The sequence below is a fragment of the Takifugu flavidus genome, chromosome 14 (genome assembly GCF_003711565.1).
Source record: "Takifugu flavidus isolate HTHZ2018 chromosome 14, ASM371156v2, whole genome shotgun sequence".
NCBI lineage: Eukaryota > Metazoa > Chordata > Actinopteri > Tetraodontiformes > Tetraodontidae > Takifugu > Takifugu flavidus.
The window spans coordinates 2,122,046-2,137,115 of record NC_079533.1 but is presented as its reverse complement, the minus strand read 5'-3'; the positions used below and the strand labels follow the sequence as shown (position 1 = coordinate 2,137,115).

General features: G+C 44.2%; 1 protein-coding gene across 1 annotated transcript; it reads left to right on the top strand.

Annotated features, from left to right (window-relative positions):
- Positions 1–10,117: 10,117 nt before the first annotated feature.
- lim2.1 (lens intrinsic membrane protein 2.1) lies at positions 10,118–13,370 on the top strand. The gene is made up of 5 exons (XM_057055272.1): positions 10,118–10,244; positions 11,080–11,261; positions 11,662–11,811; positions 12,921–13,055; positions 13,197–13,370. The coding sequence occupies exons 2-5, from the start codon at positions 11,087–11,089 to the stop codon at positions 13,256–13,258; spliced, it is 522 nt and encodes a 173-aa protein (XP_056911252.1). The 5' UTR covers positions 10,118–10,244; positions 11,080–11,086; the 3' UTR covers positions 13,259–13,370.
- Positions 13,371–15,070: the final 1,700 nt, after the last annotated feature.

Here is a 15,070-nt window from a genome sequence, read left to right as displayed (position 1 = left end):
CCCAAAAATGTCCTCACTTTATTGGTAGAATGTGTAATTTGCTACGCCAAACATCACAAGTAGAAGAATACACACACACTCCCACACATTATTTTAATGTAAGAATTGCACAGTCTGGATCTCCTGGTTCTCCAGGGGATCACTGTAGAGCAGAGGAATCTCAGACACATGGACATGGAGCAGAGGAACAGAGGTTTGACTACCAGGTTCTCTTCTGGTTACCAGCAGGTGTTTGTGGTGGTAAATATTAGCAACATCGTAGGGTTGACTGGATGATCAGGGAAGGAGACACTATTAATGTGACACCTTCAGACATTCTTCAGCGCCATGCTGACATGAAGGCTGTGTGTGACTAGTCTTGTTATCAATTAATCATGCTCCCTTCATCTAGTGACGGTAATGTGGAGCTTTCCCATTCCAGCTCAGAGCTCTATGGGGTCCTCTGCTGGTTACAGCTATGGAACATATCGAGAACCAGACTGAGAAACTCTGGTGTAAACAGCATGAATGAAAGGTATGAATGAATGGATGGCTGAATAAACAAATAACAAATTGAATTCCTCCGTCCAGTCAAATGATACATTTTTGTGGTGCATCGCTTTCAACTTAAAATAAAACCTTTCAATAAACAAACCTTGTGCTTTTCTTTTTCAGGACTTTTCAGCAAATACCGAGAGATACGAATTAGTCCAGTTCACTTGTTGGACTATTGTTTTATTTATTCAGCGTTTCTTTATTTTAACGCACAAATTCCGTTATAAGTCTCTCCTCATTATTTGCTGTCTTTTCCGTTGAGGAATTTATCTGTTCAGTGTCAGCCGTTGGTCCCAGCAATGTTTCATTAATTTATTCTATAGGGCAGGGGTCCCCAAACATTTTCCTGTGAGGGCCACATAACTTTTCCCTTCTCTGATAAGGGCCCGGGGTCAGTTTGTAACAGAAAAGTGTGAGGATTGCAGGAGTGCCTCAACATAAAAATGTATTGTTTTCAAGAAGGCACAATCAAATAACCCTTTCTGTATTCTTCACAGAACAAAAGTCAGGAAATAAATAATAACACTATTAATGAAATAAATAATAACAAAAAATTACCCTCTCTGGTTTATTCACATAAAAAAAGTCCATGGAACATAAACCTTCTGTTGTGCCGTGCACAATCTTAACAGGTCCAAGTTCAGCTTAGTTGTCAGAGCAGAATCTCTTACTTAAATGACTCATATGAGCAGTCTCTAAAGTCCAACTTTATTATCAAATACAAATACACATATATGAAAAAAAAATCAAAATGCTTTCTGGTATTGTTCAGGGGGCCGGACCAAATGTGGAGGCGGGCCGTGTCCGGCCCATTAGCCGTAGTATGGGGACCACTGCTATTGGGGAAACATTGGCTGCTTCCGAAACCACACACTCGTTCCCTATTCACTACTCACTACATGGATTGAGTGAACTACGTAGCGCTCTCAATTTAAAGTTAGTATTTGGACAACGGCGTCATTTACGGCGCACGTAAAGTGACATCATGGTGTCGCATAATAATTACGAACCGGTCGCCGGGAAAAGTGGCCAGGTCCATTTAATTATTTTAACCCATCAGAAATACATTCAGCGGCCATTTTATGAAAATGCAATATTTTACCCTATAATTAACTCTATATAAACAAATGAAATATTAATGTCAATAATAATATAATAATAATTACTAACTACCTAAAATAATTAGTGTCCCATGACATTTTCAAGCCAAGACGTGATGGTACATTCTCAAGTCATATTCCGCTGTAGTGAAAACATTTAATAAAGCAATTTTTCATCAAAAATGGATCCAGAGCTACTTTTCATCTTTGTAAATATTCTTTTACTGAGATTCTGTCGCCTGGTGAGGAACAGACGATTCCGAAGAACAATTTTAAGTGAGGGGCGAGGGATCAGTGAAGATTGATTGGTTTTTTTTACACATTTATGTTGTGATATTTTAAGATGATCATATTGGACCCCTACTGAAAAAAAATTCTTATTTCCAAAAATTTCATATATCAAACCGCACAGTAGAAATTACGTTAAAAAGTGTATCCCATCAGCCTTTACGTGATACCGTAAAGGCTGATGGGATACATTTTCTGAGTTAGGGTGCTCGCTTGTACACTACTTTTCGCAGTGCATTGTGGGATACATTGAGTGCACTACATAGGGTACAGCGATGCTCACTAACAATTCGGACACTATTTCAAAACGGCGTCCACACTATTGAGTGCACTATGTAGGGTATAGGGGGTGGTTTCGGAAACAGCCTTTTACTCTTAAGCTGTTGGCCAAAACTAACTATTGAAATGAACAGCCGGCACAAGTCATGAAAAGCATGAGTCCGTTTCCATGGACACAATCAACCTGCTAGTCCAGCTAACATCTTTCAGATGATATTAGTTTGTAGATATTAGTTATTTTAGTGATATTAGTTATATTGTGTAGGTTTCTCTAAGACTGGAGATAGTTGACAGGTGACAGTGGTTCTGGGTTCAAATAGGTCACGTTAACCCAAAATATTCACTCACCTCCTGCTTCACCTTGTGTCCATGAGAGAATGTGTAAATTGGTGAACAGTGAACAGATGAAACTTTATAAATTAATGTATTAACAAAGACACACAGAGTTGTGTAACACCCACGGAGGATGAAGACCAAATAGCAACCTTTGTGTGTGTGTGTGTGTGTGTTGTGTGTGTGTGTGTGTGTGTGTGTGTGTGTGTGTGTGTGTGTTGTGGAGCAGGATTATTCAGAACCACATGACTTTTTCTATGTCCAGGCCTGAGCTTTGTATTTCCTGGCCACTAAGAAGGAAACAGTGTACAAGGCTGACACCCCCTCAGGACACACACATAGACTCACACGTACACACACACACACACACTGCACCCCCCTCATCACATATACACGGCCTGTTAACGGCTGTGCAAGTCCACTGACCCGTTATGGCCCATCCTTTCTAAACTAACAAAGGTGGGAGTGAAAGAGGTGTGAGATCACACACTTTTAAATCAACTGGATGAGTGCTCTTATTCATCTGATACCCACTGGGCCCGCTGCTGACAATGTGCTGCTTGTTCGCTGCTTCCATTTTGGTCCGAGCTGGACTGGAGCGGCCGCAGACACACACGCTGCTCATCAGGTCTAATCACTGTTTTCTAATTAGTTCAATACCCGTTGAGCCAAGTGAGATGATTGACTGGTGAAACCTCATCAGCCTGTCTGTCATCTGTCATCTGTCACCGTAGTAACGGGAAGGCAGGCGGTCAGATACTCTTTACATTACATCAAAATTGATTTTTTTTTTAATCAATTACTGAATGCACAATCATTTTATTAATTAATGGAATAAATCATCTATTCAAATAGTACAAAATGTATAAAATTGATCACTAAGGCCACAAAATGTTCTTCAATGACAAAACTCAAGAGAAATTATGTATAATAATAATAATAATACTTGTCTATTCCTCAATGGAATAACTGATAATAACAATAAAATAATAATAATAAAAATGTTTTGTTTTTTTTAAATCCTCCCTTGTAGCTGTGTGTGTGTGGTAGTTGTTTTATTGTGGGATAACTCTGGGTGTAGTGAATACAGATGTGAAGTTAGACACAAATTCTAAAGCCTGTTTTTCTTTGACTTGGTATCTTTTAAGTCACAGCGCCCGACTCATCGGAACCACGTTAAACACGTATCCAGTCTCAGGTTGTCGACAATATTCAACTATTGGTTGCGTTAACATGTGTAAAGAGTACAAGGATGGTAAGCACGGACCTGTTGGAGGTGCGGTCTTTATGCGACCACGAATAAACACGTTATAAACATGAATGAAATGATGTAACCTCACAAAGGCCCCGTTTCTCTCATGGATAAACTGCGTCCCGTCAGCAGCATCTGCGTCGAGACTCGAAACGATCAAACCTGAGGGGCTATGAAGCGCTCCCACGTTTATCCATGCATTGTATGAACATTGCCTCAGCCCTGCCTTCCTCATTTCACAGCCAGGCCTCCCAGAGACAGGAAGTGCTGGTCTCAGGGGGTGGCGTGCTGCCTGAATGGGAGCGTTTGCTGTTGGAGCGGCAGTCCCTTGCTGTTGGGCTGATCCCTACTGGAGCAGTCAAGCGGGCCTGAGCCCCTCTTTTCTTACCACCTTCCCTGTGGATTAAATGGCTTTTGCCTGGCTCTTTTTTCTGGGCTGGCTGCCGTGGAGTGGCATTTTCACTTCTTCTTCCCATGACCTCAACAGATGAGGCAGCAGTTTTATGTTTTATTTGTGCTCACTTGGAAAGACCAAGTGACCAGCGAGAACTCAATTAGAAACATGTCCTGCATCGCCAGGGGTCCAAGCCACTGTGTGTGTGTGTGTGTGTGTGTGTGTGTGTGTGTGTGTGTGTGTGTGTGTTGGGGTGGGGGGTTTAAAGCAGCATCTGCCCCATACAGATTTGCTTAATTGGGTTTGACTCCTACAATTACAAGGTAATAAAGGCCTTTTCAACCAGCCCATGTCAAAGTGAAAAGCAGTTGCTCAGTGCACCCACATGCTGTCAGATGGTTTATAGCAGAGAGTGAGCGACAAGTAGCAGAGAGGGAGACGGAGGAGGGGGGGTCTGCAGTGGGCTTTGGTTAAGCACTGGTTATTGAGTCTTTGATAGGACTCCAGGAGGCCAGGGCAAAACAACAATGACAGAATTAATGGGCAAGGCACGATGAGAATGTCAGCCCAGCAGGGGGCTGTTGTGGCCTTTGAGCTGCCTTATGATGCTTCTATGATTATGTTCTCCACAACACCATGAAAAGACTTGACCTGTTTGATGCTAGTGGATCTCATTTCAATGTTTTTTTTTCTGTACCAACTTTGTGTCAATCCCAGAGCAATAATCTGGTGTTTATCTCTAAATGAACAAGCAGACTGCAGCAAGCATCAAGTGGGCAGCTGCTATTGTTTGAAACCTTGATAAATCTGCCAACAGAAGCATATATCCTGAAGAATCCTTTATTATGTGGGGGGGTTACGTGACAGAAACGACGGACTCGCCACAGGAAACATGTCAGGGTGTCACGAAAAGGAGCAATTTTCTGAGTAATGTGCTTTTTTTTTTTTTTTACCAACAATAGCATACATGCTAATGCTGTAGCGGAGGGGCAGTGGAGCATAGAGCATAACTGAGTGAAGTAATATAAATAAAAACTAATGAAAAAAAACCAACAAGAAGAGGAACCTAGTGGTTTAACAGCAGTGCACAAAAAAACAAGTATCAGACTGATAAGTAACTCGTGGTTTGTAGACGCTGAAGGAAGCAGTTTTTGTTCCACCATAACACTCCGAGCCTGAAGTACCATCTAAAATGCTACATATCAGGGCTCCATAAGAACCCATAAAACCATAATTGAGCACAGAAAAATAACAGTGTGTGTGTGTGTGTGTGTTTGTGTGTGTGTGTTTGTGTTCAAAATTTGGATCAAAGGAAATGCACACATACACATAAACAAGCAAAGTTTTCAACTTGTATGGACTTTAAAGCACCCTGCTGTCAGTCATGATTAGCTGTAACGACGGGCCCATTTTGACACTTCAGAATCAAGTCTTGGCAAATAGCCCTGGGAAGAGGAGCCACATGCTACGAGATGGCTTTTTCCTGATATAATTTGTGGCTGCAAATTACAAAACAGAGGCAAAAATAATGTCTAAAGTCAAGTTTGGTGAGGGAGAAAATGGAAAAATTTAGGACTGTGTGCCACTCTAATGGATATCCTTGTGGCTGGGAGAAAATGGGACTCAATAATATGTCCTTAATGTCTGCAGGCGCTGTCTCAGGGAACGTATCAGAAGAAATGTCCCCTGCCATTTCAGCAAGCAATCACTTAATGGGACAGCAAATCCCAACAAAATGGATGTACTGATCTATTCCTGGGCTTGACAGATGGAATGAACCTCTCAGATGACAGAAAATAGAGAGGCAGGAAGTACAGAAAAGACCAGGCTGCAAACAAGAGGAGATAAAAACAAGGCTTTCACGATTCATTCAGCTGCGCGGCATCCCGCTGATGTTTGTGTGCAGCTTAAGTGCAGACACTGACAGGAATTTCAATTATTTCATTAGGAGGGGAAAATGAAAAGACTTAAGTGTTGTGATTTCTGCAGTCTTTTATAGATCAATCTAATGTGTGCTCACATTGGAAATCAAACAAAATGGAAGAGGGGCAAGTGAAGTAGCGTCTCCCTAAATCACGCAATTAAAATGGCAAATTAGTTTCTTGATATATTCATTTAAGTGGTTAAGTGGAAATGTTTCTCTCCCCTTCCGCACGGCTGTCTCATGGGTGGCGGTTGAGAGGCAGCGGCGTCCACATGCTCTTATGATTAGAGCCTCCGTTCATTTGTGGAGGGAAACGCTGAAAGCACTTGCTGCACAAATTAGCCATTTGAAGGTTCGAAAATTCAATCCCGAGCAGTTGATTTGAGCATTTAGGCAAAACGTGTCTGAAACATAAAGATTGAGAAGCATTTGGCCCACTAATGTCAATAACTTCGGAGGACATTATAGATTTGTGCGGCCTTGGGAGATATAAGCAGCACGGCGGGGGACTATCAGCAGTCTCACCTTTATGGTGGCCTGCCAGAACAATTAAACACAGCTTGGTCATGCGACTAAAAATAAAGACAAATCTGTTAGCAGGAACGGGAAAGACAGGAGCAGAGTCGCCACGTGACTGTTGGGAATCTCCTCGTTACATATGGACGGTGTAGATGAGGCCGTGTCGTCAATGTTGTTGTTATGGAAGCTCTTCCTGGTGCTCCCGGGACGCCCTCGTGGTCGCGTTGCTTTCCAGAGGCAGACGAGAACGCTTCGTTATCGGGGAGCACCGACATCAGTGGGACAGACGCGTTTACAGGTGCGTCAGGTGTTGAGTTGAGAATTTGAATTGAATGTGCCTGAAATAGAACAACGGTCGGATCTGTCAGGTTTTAGCAAACCTGGAGTCTTGTTGAGGCCCTGACGGAGGAAAACCACCCCCAAAAAATGTGCTGAGGTGAGCCTTGCCTCATCCAGAGGATCGTGGATCATAAATGTGGATTCTTGTGAAGCTGGAACAGGTTACAGAGTGGTTCCAAAGACTCCAAATGCATCAGTCCACGCTTAAGCTAACCGTCTACATATACAGTAGAGACACTTTGGGAATGTGGCTACGCTAGCAAACGCCTTTGAAAGGTGCTGTGGATGGACAGCTCACAGAGGTTTTTAGTTGCACCAACAATATTGTTTCACTTCTACGGACAAATAATTCCTTAGTTTATTAATTAATTTAAATAATTCAATTACAATTAGTGTCCAGTTTAGCATACGTGAGCTCATACACACAAGAAAGATCTCTGCAGGAGGTTTTAATAAACTGACTGTAAGCTGTAATTGTAAATTATAACAAAGTTTATTGTTTCCACAGAATTATTCCTTTTTTTCCAGAACATCCCGTCCATTAGGCATCGTCGACACCAATCAGCAGGTAATTCTGTATCGGGAATGTCCAGTCAGGAGCTGTTTGTCACTGAGACATGAGGACAGAATTAACCACAACAATGCCAGCGCCCACACACACACACACACACACACACCACACACTCTCTCTCTCCGTAATTACTCATGACAGCCTCGTCACATTACCCTCCCACAGAGCTGCATGGGCTCTTTACTCAGCCATAAATCCACACAAATGTAGACTTTCCATAACAAAATTAATCTCTGAAAAGCTGGATGGAGTCACCAAAGTGTGGATTTGCTCTTCTGTCACAGAGGCATATTGTCCACTTTGATGGTGCAAGGGAGGATATCAAATGCCCTCCTGGCTGCCACACTCCAGATGGAAGAAAATAGGCTGTGGTCTATAAAAATGAAGTTAGATGTAAGTAGAGCACTCAAATCTCAGAGAGAAAAAAATGCTTTTTCTGGGGCATTTTGTTGTTGTCAATTGGTCTGAGCAACTTGCTGTAATGCAGGTAATGGAGCTACTCTTCTGCTTTCATCTTCAGGGTTCATGTGTGCATGTGTGTGTGTGTGTGTGTGTGTAGGACGGACGGGAAAGCAAGGCCCGGCCAAATGTGGGGACGAAGATGACAGTCAGCATGAAGGAAACATGGCGCGAGAGCGGAGTGAAGGGAGGTGTGAGGCTGGGAGCTGTTTTCCCAACATCTGCCGGCTCCACTTACCATCACTGCTGTCAGACTTTCTGGATGTGGTTCGTCAGCAGCAGCGACGTCCGCCTGCTGGTGGAGCCGGCGGTTTCCAGGACCACCGGCTCAGTTTCTGGAGGGCTTGATGTGGATTTATACAGGAACTTGGTGAGACGTCCAAATGACCTGACGGATCCCAGGCGGGTTTGTGTTGAGGAGCAAGAGAACCATGGACCGATGTCCATGGATCCATCCATCCATCCACCATCCATCCATCCATCCATCCATCCATCCATCCATCCATCCATCCACCATCCATCATCCATCCATCCATCAAGGCTGGTCTAGATGTTATTTTTCTTCTGACGCTGGATTTGGTGGTGAAGACACTGGAGATTTTTTCCTGACTCTTCCATGAAGCTCCTAGTCCCTCAGGGGTCACTGAGCAGTTCAGCAGTGAGCCACAACCTTCCTGAAGGTCACCACAAGGTTCTGATTTGCTTTTCCAGCAACTCTAAGCCATGTTCTCTCTGATATTTCTCTAGGTCTTCTCGACCTGAACTTGACCTCCAGTGTTCCTGGGATCGGAGCAGATGAGGACCTGAAACTCTTCTCCTTCGGTGCTCCTCCTGCTTTGTTGCTCTGAGGGCCCAGGATCCAATGGCTGCTGCTGGCTGGGACAAGATTAGAGGAGTCTGGGTCCTTGTAGGGCTGGACCATCACCTGACCTTTCCTGACCATGAGCCTAAACAAGCCGTCACCCCGACAGGCTCACTGGGACCTGGACCCTGCTCAAAGTTATCTGAGAGCTCAGGCCTCAATAATAATACAATAAAACGTGACGTTGCTTAAAACATTTTTCGAGTGTTTTGTTTTTTACTTCATGCTTTTCTGTTTCAAACATTTGCTTCCACTGTAAAAGGAAATTATGAGGCATCGAGTTTTCAAGAGGACTGCAGAGATTTCTCTTTGCTAATTGGACGTCCTGGAGAACGAGGCCACCAGAGTTACTGGACTCAGACATAAACTCTACAAAAAAGTAGAGGCCAAATAACACAAATTTTAATGTAAAACACATTCATCATTAAAGTTTAAAGCTATCTGCTCGTATATTAGCCGGAATACCAAGAGTGGGCAAAGGAATGGTGCAAAAAACTGATGTCATCTGGCCCCTTTTGAGAATGATGAGTAAAGGAACTGTCAACCTGAAGATGTGACAGATGTATAGTAATTAGCCCTGACCCTAACCCTAACCCTTTAATCTCAGTATTTATAGTGCTGCTGCTAATGCTAATGCTGCTGCTGCTGCTGTTACTACTGCTGTCGCTGCTAATGCTAATGCTACTGCTGCTGTGCGGAGCGGTGAGACACATATTTCTCTTCCGCACGTTTCATTTTCTTGATTTCTCTGATTCATTTTTCCCTTTTCTGATAGTTACAATGCATTGGGTTCATAGTAATCTTGTTTTGGATTAAAAGGGTCGTTTTTCTGTCACAACTTTCTGTAAAACACAGTAAAGATACTGTACAGATATTAAGCGGTATTTTCGCCTCTCAACCCACATTTTGTACGTAAAGTTGTGGCGTAAAGCTGGTAAGCTAAGTGAACTTTACGCTGCATCTTTAGCTTGAGTTTAGAGCTGTGAGCTGAGCTTTAACCTTCATTATGTGGCAGCAGCTGAACGTGATACAGATGAAGTGAAAAAGCTCTTCAAAATCTTTCTAGAATTTCTTTTTTGAAGGCCCAGATCTGTCGTCACAGACAGGGCGCGAATGCTTGGCTTGCCATTTTCAATCAAAAGCATGCAGTCATCAGTATTCCCGCAGCTTGCCAAGCTTTGACTGGTTCTGTTTTTTCAGCAGATTCCCGAACCCCTGGCGGCTGCTCATTGGCTCTGCTCTGACCTATTGTCTCTTTGCTGTGTTTGCTGTCCTTCCAGTTCCCCCCATTCCAGTCAAACACTACTACCTGCCTCCTGGAAATCTTGGCGTTCTATTTTGTCAGGTCGCCCGTCTAGATAATTGTCTTCATTAGAGGGGTTGATTCAAGGTAAGATCCTGTTGGTTTCGCCACTAACAGAAGGCGCCACGCCGCTTTTTTGTTTTCTGTTTATTCCTGACGTGGTCCGGAAGCTTTTCCGGGGAAGGTCTGGACCTTTGTCCCAACGCCACTTTCACTAATCTGTCTTCTCAAAGTTCTAAACATGTTTCAACTCTTTCAGGTCCGTCCAAACGGGTCGTTATGGATGTATGTGAATGACGGTTCCCACAAGGCAGAATTGGGTTTCAAATGTGCATTTTGGGGCGATTGATTTCCAAATGTAATTTATTACATTTATCAATGCTTACGTAAAAGTGGGCGAAGCAGCGAGGACGCTCTGAAATCAAATAGAGGAGAAAGACACAGCTGCTTAGTGGGAATCCTGCGCAGATATCAGATTTAAGAGGATGTATCAATCTACCCCACCCCCCGAAAAAAAGAAAAGAAAAATCCCAACAGTTCAGGGAGGTCAGAGTGGCTACAGGATATTGCATCCAGGTGGAACAATGAGTAATAGATGTATCGACTATCAAAGCACCTGAGTGTGTGTGTGTGTGTGTGTGTGTGTGTGTGTGTGTGTGTGGTGTGTGTGTGTGTGTGTGTGTGTGTGTGTGTTGTCAAGCTCCCTTCAATGCAAATATTATGTTCATTACACCCTGATTAGGGACAATTAAGTCCTGTTTTTCTCAAATGTCAATGGCTCTGTGTGTGTGTGTGTGTGTGTGTGTGTGTGTGTGTGTGTGTGTGTGTGTGTGTGTGTGTGTGTGTGTGTGTGTGTGTAGAGGTGAGTGTTTGAAAGATGAATTGTGTTAAGTGACCTTCTGTTCTCTCTCTCTCTGTGCAGGTGCAGGATGTACAGCTTTATGGGTGGAGGGTTGTTTTGTGCAGGAGTGGGGAACATCCTCTTGATCGTTTCCACAGCAACCGATTACTGGATGCAGTATCGGCAGTCCGGTAACTACATGCACCAGGGGCTGTGGCGCTACTGTATGCCAGGAAAATGCTTCCCACACAGTGAGAGCATCGGTAGGTGATGACGGGATTGCGCCTCTGTGCTGATGTTCTCGGGCGACGTTCTGACCTGATGGAAGTGAAGTTTGATGAGTATTGGATGCTTTGATTATCGTCCTCGCCTTCGGACACACTCAGATTTGTCTTCTTTGGGGTAAAAGACTGGGGATGGATGCAGTGGATCCTGTGTTTCCACTGCAAAGTTGCATTCTCCCTTTGAACTGTGAAATGTGGTCCATCATGGCCGCCACACGTCCTCCACCTCAGCCTCCTTTGGCCAGTTCATTGTTGTAAATGAGCCAATAAAGTTGTTCACAAACATTTTAGCTGGTAAATAAAGGGTGAATCTAAGAATCAGAGCGTGATTTCAGCGCCATCCTCCACCTGCTGTCATTCATGCCTGACTCCTCCACAGCCCACCTAGATGCCACCCGTGCCCTCATGATCCTCTCCCTTCTGGCCTGCTTCTTTGGCATCATCATCGGCATCATGGCCTTCATCCATTATTCGTCCTTTGACAGGTTTGACAAAACCTTTGCTGCAGGCGTTTTGTTTTTCATCTCATGTAAGTTCAACTTTCACGTCTTCCAACTCACTTTGGCTTTGAACCGCAATGAAAGTTTGATTTAATTTACCTGCTTCTGATCACAAAACACATGGATGGATGATGGATGGATGGATGGACGGACGGACGGACGGACGGACGGACGGACGGACGGACGGACGGACGGACGGACGGACGGACGGACGGACGGACGGACGGACGGACGGACGGATGATGGATGATGGATGGATGGATGGATGGATGGATGGATGATGGATGAGGGATGACGGATGGATGGATGGATGGATGATGATGGATGGATGGATGGCTGGATGGATGGATGGTGGATGGATGGATGGATGGCTGGATGGATGGATGGATGGATGGATGGATGGATGGATGGATGGATGGATGCATGATGGATGGATGGATGGTGGATGGATGGATGGATGATGATGGATGGATGGATGGATGGATGGATGGATGATGGATGATGGATGGATGGATGGCTGGATGGATGGATGGCTGGATGGATGGATGGCTGGATGGATGGATGGATGATGATGATGGATGATGGATGGATGGATGGATGGATGGATGATGGATGGATGGATGGATGGATGATGCCCTTGTTAGCTATGAATCGTGTAGTCATCATTTCTAATTGAATTTCTGAATGTTTATTTTCATTTCTGAATGTTTATTTTCATTTCTGAATGTTTATTTTCATTTCTGAATGTTTATTTTCATTTCTGAATGTTTAATTACTCTTTCCTTATCGCGTTTATTCACTCTTCTTTAAATATTCGACCCAATTGTTAAAACGGCTTGAAAGTGAACATTCGACACCATTTGCAGACATGATTCCGATGCTGTTTGGGTCAGCGTAACCTTATTAAATAATAATAATTATTATAAAACGCACATAATCAGGAAAATAGACGGGTTGAGACCAAAGCCACCAGCATCAGGCACCAGTTAAGCACCAGTTTAAGGTGGGAGAATTAACACGTGAGTCACTAGTTGTTCTGTTAGTGGACGTTGCTGAACAGAACGTGCTGACAGGAGACCTCACATGTTCCTGATTGACCTTCAGGTCGACCTTTCTGACCCCCCCTCCCCTCTCCCAGGCTTCTTGGTGTTTCTCGCCATGGCTGTGTACACTGGGGTAACCATTAACTACCACGGGAAACGCTACGGCAACTGGAGGTTCTCTTGGTCCTACATCATTGGCTGGGTGTCGGTGGTCCTCACGTTCTTCTCTGGTAAATAAGGAACTCCGTCACAATCGTGTGACCAACATGGACGTGGAAGATCTCCTAACGCTGAGCCTGAACCATGTTTATTCTGGTCATTTATTAAATGCCAGGAGTTTTAAATGGATGACAGCTCCTCTGTTCCTGCAGGTATCTTCTATTTGTGCGCCTATCGGATGCACGAGTGCCCCAGGACCACAAACGCTCATTAGAAGTCCGAGGAGCGTGAGGACAGGAAGTGCTTGGAGGCTGCCTGCACCCACAGTAACCGAGATGGTGATGGAACCAATCAAGTTTGAATAAAAGCAACCTGGCAAATGAAAAGAGCTCCGTTTTCCTCCCATCAAACGTGCATCATCTGCTAGCGTTGTGACTTATGGAGGTCCACAATCCGACCTGTTTTCTTATGATGTTTTCAAAATAAATGAGCTCACATTGGAAAAGACCTGCGGTGAAACAGCCTTTATTGAACCCGCAACGGCGCCAGACAGCGAGGTCCAACAGAACCAGACACTCTTCCAGCCTCCAATCAGGACGACAGCAATAATCCCGTTTGACTTTTAGCTTTTATTGAGCTCCATTATTGTCAGACTGTAAATAAACGTTAGTTCAGATGAACAAAACCACCCTGTCATCTCCTCCCTTTAAAAAAAAGAAGCTTTCTTTGATTATATGTGACCTTGCTTTGTTTTTACGGGTTATTATTGTTGTGATCACGCAGATCTGGATGCGTGTCACCGATGCGCCACCGCAACCTTTCATCCCAACGCGCCACTTATCCAAGTGACGCAGCGACTGACCGGCTCACGATTTTACTTAATGAAATGGACACAAAAAGCCGCTTAAGCTTGTCTCAAAAACGGATCCTTAAGTCGATTCCATCACCATTTGTTTCATTTACTTTCTAATTCCCCCCTAAAAGCAACTTGTTATCCCGGTGCGCGCTATAAAAGGGATTGACGCTCCGCCAGGTGCAGCGGGGTTACCTCCATCTGCTCCTGTTTGTAAAAGCCTTTTCTCCCTCAAATTTGCCACGCAGGAGCAACAGTAGCGTCCTGCGGGGGCTGTTTCTGAAAAAACAAGCAAATGCATTTGATTTGTTACACTTTGCGCGCCCGATCCACACCAACCCCGATGGCTTTTAAGAAAACTGGGCGCCTTTTATATCTGCTTTAATCACGCATGGAGTTATCATTGAGGGTTCTTCAGATGGAATTAATTACAGTCCAGCTATGTGCACCACACACACTTCTACTTATGCAAACTAATGCAGCAGAACAGCGCTTTTCCAGCGTAACTGATTCCCAGTAATTAATTTGTTCTGCTTCCAGCTGATCAAATGGAAATCCTGTCCTCCAACCCAAGGATTACAACTTCCGCTCTGACATCTCCCTTAATTGCCTAATAGCATTGCAGCGTGAATTCTGCCTACATTAGACACTTTCACATTAAGCGACTTGATTGGAAATGTGATGACAACACCATATCAACAAATTACAGCGCACCGCTTTCTTTGGCAAATGGGCACGGGAGCGGCACTTGGACTCTCCTGGATTTTAATACCAACAATTACAGCCAATTTGCACGGAATTACTAGGCAGACTCGCAGCAGCCCAGTACCCCCCCCCCCCCCCCCCCCCCCCCCCCTTCCCGGCATCATTCCAGTGAAAGAACTGAGGAAGAAGAAAAACACAAGTTCTCCCCGTCATGTTCACGTCGTGATGCCTTCAGGTGTCGAATGTGGGAACGACTCAAAACGCGCCAAGAATCCCCCCCCCTCCCCCCCAAAGTGTTTTCATGGGAGACAGAAGAGTTCCAAACGTCCAAACAGATACTTTTTACATTTTGAGGGGGCTTCTGTGCGCGCGTGTTCATTTGATTATCTCTTTTTTTAATATTTATTTCGTATATTTCTGTAACTGACAGCAGACCGGCCGTCTAGAATAAACCAGCTCTAAATGCAGCATCGTTTACTTTTATCCTGTCCAGTTGTAGTTGGACAATTATTGTATCCGTGCATGAGG